Here is a 9,929-nt window from a genome sequence, read left to right as displayed (position 1 = left end):
ATCAACGATTCAACCCAAGACTAATCAACGATTCAAACTAAGGTATTTATCCTCGCGCGAAATATATGTGAGCTCTCTCTCAGAAATACGGGTAACCGGTGAAAGTTGATATGCTAATTAACCGATTGTATATAGCTATTGCGATTGTATATAGTATGAACAATAAACGGGCATTATGTATAGAGAATGTATAGTGTGATTCCTCTGGTTCTCTCGGTACGACTCCATCCCGGAACTAAAAGTCCACAACGCGACCGTTCGCGTAAATAAACGGCCAATAACAAAATTTTTCTGTGTCTACTACAAGACACAGTGGTGTCATCCTGACAGGGCGCCAAAGAGGTGCCGACCCTGCAGTCACACAAGCGAATTTTTCCTCTAAATTTTTATTGACTTTTTGAGGGGTTCGAGAGGTCTCCAAACATGTAGATTTGCAAAAAAAACCTGGAGGTCAAATTTGACACGATTCCAATACTTTTCCATTTTATATACATAAGAAGTTGGAAAGTAAAAAGGAGTCAGAGTCGGCGGATTTTTTGACGACTCCGACTCCAGCTAAAATACCAAAACTCCATGACTCCGACTCCACAGCCCTGCTTGTCACTTTTCAGTGTATTCAGTTGTCTGTTCCATTGTAACACAAGAGTGAACTGTGGTAGCACACCATTATTGTTTTAGTTTTGAGATACTAAACAATATCTCAGAATGGGTAAAGTTTAAGAAATGAAATGTGGCACTGTAGCTCGCGTATAAAGGGGCATTAATACTATTAAATTTTTGTTCTTAATTAAAGGTTGACAGGGTGAAGACATAAAAGTGGTCATGTGTCATATCTCTTAATGAATATTTTACTCGTTATTAGCATTCAAAATTTAAAAAAAAATAAAATTTGTCTCTACCCTCAAAGTAAACTATTTGTTATTTTATAATAGTAGAGTAAAACCTGTTAAGATGTTCTTGCCTAAGATGTTAGAACATATATGGTGACACGATTTAGTTCAACCACTTTGACACTTAATAACTAACTCCTGTGTTAAACCATCTGACTCCGATTCTGACCACTCTGACCACAAAAATTATTAGGCTCAAACAGGGTGAACAAAATCATGTCCCCCCACAGTCTAACATCCACACATATAGAAAAACCTCGAATCTTTTGCATATCTCAAAATTTCAAGTTGTCCCAAGTCCAAAAATGTAAAAATTTGGAAAGGGTCATTTTTTGACCCAGCGCTACACTTTCCCTCTGTTATATATAACAGCCGGAAAAGTAAAAGTTATTGAATACGTATTTATATATTACTTAGAGGAGTCTTTTAGCTTTGGAATAAAAAGTTTCTACATTCTATCATTATTAGAACTCTATTTATTGAATCTTTTATTCTGAGGTCACATGATGACATCAGAATTTCCGTGTCTTTTTTGGTAACAAGTCTGCCCCTGGTCAGAGTCGAATGGTAAGGAAGCGTCAGAGTTGGAGTCAGTAGATTTTTACGAGACTCCACAGCCCTGGTGACAACACTACACTAGTTCACACTACAATCAGTGTTGCTGAATCATTGTCTCTCTGTACCAGAAGTGACACAAAGCGCAACTCACGAAACCTATGACACAAAGCATGCCATTTTCAAACTCTCACAAATTATTTTCAATATTTTGCATTAAAATCTCGCTAAGTGACCCCAAATGAGATCATGACTGATAGTTTAAGAAGCCCTGTTCTATAATATGAATGTTTTTTAAATAAATCATTTTTTTTTGTATTAAATTTATTTTATTACTTAATAGTTTCCTTACTCTTTCAAATAATTTAGGAATGTAATTTAATTTTGCACATTTTTTATCATCATCAAATTGTTTAGTTCTATTTTCATTTTTAATTACTTTGTTTATCCATTCATCCAATAAATTTTTAGGGTTATTGTTAAACATAAATATTTTTACTATTATATTTCTTTTTCCTGGTTTTCTATTATACTACTCCTGCCTTTAATTTTATCTATTTATATTTTAAATATATTAAACTTCATATATATTAGTATATTTGATTTATAGTTGATTACTTTAAAGAGTTACATAGATTTAACATATTTTTTATACTCTAGTGTATCATTTTTTTTGTATTATAACGTCCAAATAATTTAATTTTTTTTCTTTTCTATTTCAACTGTATATTTTCCTTAATTTGATTTGCTTGTTTCATTTCATTATTAATTCCTCATTTGTTTTCATTTTGTCAAAAATAATTATATGTTATATATTGATATAAGAAATATAATATAAATAATATATTATAAGAAATTAACACCATATGAAACTGTTTACTTAATTTATAATTGTAAATTTGCTTTGGTTTAATACAGTATAGATTTTGCAATTTAAGGAATCTTTTTCTCTGATTACGAGAATTAATAGAAAATTATTTAATAAGGCAAAGTTATATATTACAGCTTCGCTTAAGCAAAACTTACGAATGGAGTAAACGTGAGAGTACAAATGAAGGAGAACCACTAACTGCACTCATTGATAAGGTGAATTGTTTTCCTTAATACTATTATTTATAAGACAATTGTTTTATTTATAATAAAAAATGTAATATACTATTAATTAATTAACAAAAGAAATGAAGTAATATACAGATTTCATCCTGTAGATTTTCTTAATTTTGTTTATAGAACATTTTACATTGATGATTTTATATGATTTATATTATGATTTTACATTATTATGTTATAATCATTTATTAAAAGTTCTCAGTAATTTTACATATAAAATGACATTTATTATTAAAATGATATGCAAGTCATCAAAATCTGTGCAAAAGAAGCATGGCTTTTTTCTATGAATGCACTAAGCTGAACCATGGAATACACATGTACCAGTGAACCAAAATTAATAAATGTTTTATTCTAAGTAGGAAAGTAAATTAAATAAAAATTGTCTTGGTGGAATTATGACCAGCATTGAATTGTAATTCCACCAAAGTTAATAAAAATTAATGATGCTTCTTTTTTCTTTTAAACAGATTTTTAAATGTACAAAGTTGACACCTTTCATTAATGTATGGTTCACACAATTTATTAATGAAACCACTTTCATCCGATTTAAAATAATCTTGAATTTGTGGTTTCGTTTCCACTCAAACAAAAATACCAGCCTGTTGGTGTTGAGTGTGCATTTTTAGAGAGTTTAAAAGTTACAAAAGTGCTTAAAATGTAGCAATTGTTATTGTTTGGTAGACAATAATAACAATTTATTGAAACTTCAATAATTTTTTTTATCTTTCAATATTTGTAGGATAGTTTTATAACATCTTTAGAAAGAAAATCACATTTGATTTCTAATAGTACCTATTTGTACAAATAAAGCTATTATGAGAAACTCATCACCAACCTACAAAAAGATGACTAAATATTGGAAGAAAAGTTTTAAATTAAAATAATGATTTTAATATATGATTTATGAAAAATGATCTACTCATGTATGAAATTAAAATTATATCAAGTTTATCTTTTTAAAAAAACTTAGTATGCTACAAATATACATGTTTCTATAGGATAAAGAATAGAGATCTCAAGAGACTGAATAATTTCAATTACTGTACTTATATTTCTTATATATTATTAGAGGTTAAAAAATTGATATTTTCATAGGTGTGTGTGTGGAAAATCTATTGTTTGCAATATAACGGATTCTTGGAATAACAGATAATTTTTGGTGGCCCAAGCAATCCGTTAAAACAAAATTCTTCTGTACCTAAAACTTGGATGATTTTGTACCTCAAATTAGCTTAATCCTAGCCACAAACTTATCAAGATTATCGAGTATGAAAATTTACTGTACTGTACTTAAAAATGGTAAATTTTGGAGGCACAGTTAATCTGCCACTATAATATACCAAGCCTGATTTAATATCTGCTGGTGAAAAGGTTAATAAAAAATGATTTCTTTGAATAAAACATTTGAATTAGAATTTATATTAATTAACTGTTTTCTTTATTTATTGGAAGAAAATTGAAAATATCTTTATTTCAGATTAAATATATTGTTGAAGACTTTTTAAATTAACTTTTGAAAAATCTCTGATAGTTTATTTCAATAAAGTTAATGTTTTTTTTTTTTTTTTTTTGTTTAAAGGGTGTCAACAGAATAAAGTTTGCGTCGGGTTGTGTTGTGGCTCTCTTACAAGAAATTAAACTCCATGTACAAACAGGAAGGTAAAATTCTTATTTTAATATATCAATAATTTATAAAATTAGTAAAATATTAAAAGAAATACCCAAAAGAAATATTTCTAAAGTTCTTATTTTTGCATTAAATCTTCAACATTTTTACATTCAGTCAGTATTCAAATAGAAACACAAAAGAACATTTTCTTTAATTTTGTATTAATTTATCTAATGAGATATATTTTCTTTTTCATTTTGTGGGAGATATTCATAAACAGAATATTAAAATATTTTAGAAATATTCAACAACAATTCTACGTTATAGTTGAGGAATTTTGTCCTTTCCTCAACTATAGATTTCAAATATTTATATTGTAAGTCTAAATAGTTTGAGATAATGGGTGTTTATTAAAATGACAACTAGATAATACATAATACTACACAAAAAGAACTAACTAAATTTTTAAAAACTTGAACAAAAAATAAAATAAAAAAATTTAAAAAATGCAACAATTAACAAGAGTAAGAAATAGAATTTTTTGAGAGTTCACAATGTAAAACTCGTTCTTTCTACCAGAAAAACTTCAAATTTGAGCGTTTGCGTGTGCCAACGTCCCACAACATTTGATTCCAACACAAGTTCCAATGGGTCCGACCCTACGTGCAGGAAGTTCTAGAGGCTTCGGAAAGGGAAATTCCATTTTTATTTTGGTATAAATTACATATCATTTCAGTGATATCATTTACAAAACAGATTATTACAGATAATTGTGTTTTGTATGAAATAATCTTAAATATATTGAAAACAAATGCTAAGAATTGTTAAATTAGATATTTTGTTAGGAAGAAACTTTCTTAATTTATTTATGATTTAATTCTTCTAATAAGTAAGATGTGACTGATATAAGAAACTTGATAAAGCAGTTGATAGTAAGTGAAAAGTATTTATCTAAGGCAAAATACAGAATATAAATGTAGATTTCAATTTTAACACGCATTTCAAATGAAATTATTGAGAATAAAATCCACAAATTGGATTAGGATTGAACGGTTCTCATAGACAAAGTTTATTGCATGATTTAATGTATTTTTCACTTTATAATTGAGTGAATGTTTCTGTTAACAAACCAAGAAAGAATAAATAAAAAGCGGGCAAAGTATATATATACACTGTATTTTGAATATCTGTTTTCATATACTACATGAAAAATATAAAAAATGTCGTACTGTATAAAAGTTACGATTTACGATAAGAAATTATTCTTTGTGCCCAGATATTTCTACGTTCCTCCTAATAAATTCCCTTTTTCCTTTGAAAAAAACAGACATTTTGTCCTATCAAATCAATATAACAAATAATATTAAACGGCTTCAATCACATGCAAATATAGATAACATAAATATTCAATATACATACATAATATACAATATCAAATATACATATACATAAATATTCAAACTGCAAATATACATTTAATCAATAAAACGTCATATTCATATTACCCACAACGTACTTAGAATTTCGAAACTTCCCGCCTCGAGTTTGGTAATAGGGCCTCCATACAGGCGAGCATTATACTTAGGGTTTTTGATATCAAAATACATAAGTGTGTTTCGGATCACAGTGATTAATTATCGTAACGGCGACAAATCATTACATATTGGGGTTATTGTACAATATATTAACTCCACCAGATGTTTTATTTGCCACTCTGTCAACGTTAACATTATATTTTCACATAAACTGGTTTTAAGTGGGACGGTCTTAATACATTTATCGGTGTTTTTAACGTAGTAAAATTATTTTTACTTTTGCGGGTTGCTGTTTCTTACGTAAAACAGTTATTCATTTAACAGTGTATCTTGTTACTTTATGTACAAAGGATGGGTTTGATCATTTGTTTTCCTCTTCGCTGTAGTTCTTTTTGCTCTGTTTTTACACGTGTAATGTTTTTTTACCTTATCGTTTAACATTTTGAATCAAAATTTATGTTTTTTTTTTAAATTTTAGTTTTGATATTCTGTAGTTTTAGATGGCATTACGCGTAAAATTGGCAGAACAATCAGTTTGACCGGGACGGTAAAGGTGTAATTCAGTTTCTTTCGTAGACAAGAAGTAGCTAACATTTTTTAAATTATAGAAATGAACAAAAACTCAATTTCGAGACAAACGGAAATCATTCTAAAGTATAATTTTTCTTTTTTTTTCGAGGAGAAAACTGGCACTTTGGGAAGCCTGGAATTTTATGGAAGCATTTGAAAATTTTTGGCATTATTGGACCGAAACCGAGGATAACGCGATTGTAAGAAGTAGACTACGGTTTTTGTGGGAGTAGTTTCGACACGGAATACCGTGTAAAATTTTACATAAATATAATTTTGTGGTAAATAATTTTAACGTCGACTCGTTTTTTCTTTTTTGAATTTTACAATATTATCGACCAAGGTTATAAATACGACGAAGTTACGTGTAAAAATTCTTCGGATACAATAATAATTTTTCATAGTACTGTAAATATAGAAGTAAAAATTATTTGCTGTCTTCGGGAGTCTAGTCTTTCCAAGAAATTGTTCTCGTGGTAAGTTTTGGGAGGTGGCGAACAATAGGACGTTAAGTCGATTAGAAAAATTTAAATAAAAATATCTATATTTTGAATTTTAATTAATTATTTCTTATTGTTAATACTTCAACGAGAGATACCAGAACTGTTCCCGTCAATGTTTTTTTTTTTTTTTATTTATTTTCGTCGGAACAATGGAATGTTTTTTTTTATTATTCGATACGACTTACTTTCGTTGTTTAACTGTCGTTATTATTATTTTCTTTAAAACATTAACGATATTCCGAAATAAATTTGGAAGTTTTGAAGTAACGCTACTTTAATGAATTACGTAATTTATCCTGTAAGATAAGCGGCGGCATATATTATTATTTTCTTTAAAACAGAATGTTATAATATCGACACGTACACTCAAAGTATTCTGTTTTCTTTCGAATACAGTAATTTCTTCCAGTCTCGTATTATAATTTCCGCTTTTTTTATTTAAGATTTAAAGACAAGTTACGCGTCTTGGTGGCAATCGACGGCGTAAACTGCTTCTTTTATCCGACGAAATTGAAAAGAGAAGACAAGTCCGTGGTAAAGTATTATTAAAATAAGAAAACGTATTACTAAAGTTATAATACCGACCGTTAAAACTCCTTCAGGTGGAACCGGATCAGGTGACGCCGATCCACGCATTTAGAAACCTTTTCGGTAACGACTGGGTAAGTAAGAGTTTTATAATTTCGGAATACGAGAAGACGTTAAGGGCATTTAAATTCCGGCGGAAACGTCCGATCTTTTCTATTTACAGACACTTGGGTTGGACAAAAGCCGGTGAATGTAATACAAACACCGTATAAATATTGCTACGCGTTTGCCAAACCCTTTTCGGACTTTTAGAACATTTTTTAAATATTCCGAAATAACCACGGACGTAAAAATCTCTTATTTTTCGAACCCGGTTTACAACTATTACGTCGACCCGGGCGTTTTAAGATTGGCCTTTCGTTGGTCTTCTACCCGGGGAGAAAGAAGGCGCCCGTCGTTTAAGAAGAACGGACGATCATCGAACGTCGTTTAAAAAGAACGGAGTTAATACCTCGTACGTGTTTATAGATTAAAAACTAATTCCTCGCGGGTTAAACGTTTTCCGCCCTCCTAATTACCAAAGCTTCCGGACGTGGATAAACGAGGGTGGCCGCCGAATAATTAATTATTCGCTTCGACTTCCGTATTAGCGGAGTGGAAATCGGACGGTCCCGCTGCCATCCCATCCAGGTAAGGCCGAGAAAATGGTTTGTCACGTGGCGATTGACCCATTTGTTTTTTCCGTAGACGGACGCGGCGGTGGTGACCACGGTGGATCCGGTGGCCTCGGCAGATATAAAGACCACAGTCTACACGCCGCACGCTCTCTTGGGAAAAGAGGTGAGTTTCCTTTCGTCCTTCCCCAGCCTCCCCCGCCGACAACCTTTAAAATAGGCTCTTCTCGGGTTCTTAAGGAAAGTTCGAAAATGTTTCCTTTCTTTTTTCCCGCCGTTACCAATTTATCCTGTCGAACGCTTACTGGAAGGGACGAAGGCCCGGTCATTTTTCAAACATAACGTTTTAAAACCCAGACACGAAGTCGGACTACCTACCAGAACTATCGTCTTATCGCCACTACCGGGACGGAGTAGTTTAAATTCCGACGGGGAAGGTCCGCGTTAAATCGGGGTTTTTACCATCGACCCCTTAAGGGTCCGCGAAGGTTTGGGGGGGTCGATACGACTCGGCGAATATAAAAAATATATTTAAAACTATTAAAAAATTTCGACAATTTTTACCCTTAAATAAATGTAGGAATATGTTTTGAGAAATTACGTAAGAGGCTATGGTGTGTGTACAGTGAAAACTGCTTAGGAGACCACCCGCATTCGACGGGCACCCGTCAAAACAGGCAAAAATTTCTGGCACGGAATAGTTTATCCATAGTCTTCTTATAAGTTACCCGTATTAAATAATAAGCGACCACCCGCGTAACGCGACCGCGGGCATGGATTTTTGGTCCGAAACAACATACAACACTCGTAACAAGCGACCACTTTCGCGAATGTATCTGGTCCAGGGGTCGGCAACCTGCGGCTCTTTGGATGTGAAGCTGCGGCTCTTTACTTCCATACGCAAATATTTATTTTATCAAAAAAACATTTAAAAATCGTTCTGAATCGATTAACGAGGATTAGACACCGATTCTATCTCTCAGCCACTTGTACTCGCTTTTCACCGCACCCCTCCCCCGTGACACGCGTCGTCACTGTCGTCAGTCCGTCGGAAGCTCTCGAATGACGCCGTCGTCGGATGTTTCTATTATCTAATTTGTTGTGAAAAACACTACTTATATATGAATAAATAGATATTTTTTCTTATGAATAAATAGATTTTTTTTTTTATCAAAAAACTTTATTTATGCGAGTACTATTTATTGTTGGCAAGAAAAAATTTTGTGGCTCTTTAAAAACTTTGAAATTTTGTAAATTGTAATTTTGGCTCTTCCGACTCAAAAGGTTGCCGACCCCTGATCTGGTCTAAACTATTGTTCGAACCCATCTCGACAACGTTTCTCCCTCCTAATATAATGAATTAGTCTAAACTATTGTTCGAACCCATCCCGGGCACTTCTCCCACCCTAGAAATTAGGTACAGGTGTTATTAAATTAGTCTAGCAACGAAGGAAATTCATTTCAGTTTGTTGGAAAATGTCCGAAAAACGAAAGAAATGCAAAGCGCTGTCGTTAGAAGATCGTGTTAAAGTTACCGGAGAAAGTGAAAATGGTTTATCGCAACGGCAATTAGTGGCGAAGTTTAACTGAGAAAACGAAATTTATTTTACCGTACATCCACAGTATTTTCCTTAGGGGTATAAGATATTGTACACGATACAATTAATCGGTTGATCTCATCGTTTGATAAAATTTATTTTATTTATTTATTTATTTTTGAAGCTTATATACAGTACTGTACATGTGCAATAAATAGTTTCTGTATCAACCTACCTTATTTCCACGATATTTTTAGAAAAATAATATCCAAGTAATTTTCGCAGGCAAAGTATTCAAAAAACAATAAACGCATTAATGCAAAAATCAGCTTTACAGGCAACCTTCCTTTTTCGATTCCGCAGTGACTATTGCGGAATGTAACGAAATCGTATAATGAGACATAATAATAAAAT

At 31.7% G+C, this 9,929-nt stretch overlaps 1 protein-coding gene across 1 annotated transcript in view; it reads left to right on the top strand.

Moving 5' to 3' along the window:
* Window positions 1-9,929, top strand: part of LOC111640811 (28S ribosomal protein S29, mitochondrial-like) — a 50,529-nt gene that overhangs the window by 28,969 nt on the left and 11,631 nt on the right. Inside the window, exons 7-11 of the mRNA XM_023386873.1 lie at window positions 2,451-2,531; window positions 4,138-4,217; window positions 7,219-7,309; window positions 7,378-7,437; window positions 8,051-8,143. Coding sequence (XP_023242641.1) covers window positions 2,451-2,531; window positions 4,138-4,217; window positions 7,219-7,309; window positions 7,378-7,437; window positions 8,051-8,143 — 405 coding nt within the window. The remainder of the gene's footprint in view (window positions 1-2,450; window positions 2,532-4,137; window positions 4,218-7,218; window positions 7,310-7,377; window positions 7,438-8,050; window positions 8,144-9,929) is intronic.

The sequence above is a fragment of the Centruroides sculpturatus genome, unplaced genomic scaffold (assembly GCF_000671375.1).
Source record: "Centruroides sculpturatus isolate CEXI.00-Female unplaced genomic scaffold, Cexi_2.0 scaffold1485, whole genome shotgun sequence".
Classification (NCBI taxonomy): domain Eukaryota; kingdom Metazoa; phylum Arthropoda; class Arachnida; order Scorpiones; family Buthidae; genus Centruroides; species Centruroides sculpturatus.
Note: the sequence above shows the minus strand (reverse complement) of the source record. Positions and strands in the feature narration are given on the sequence as shown.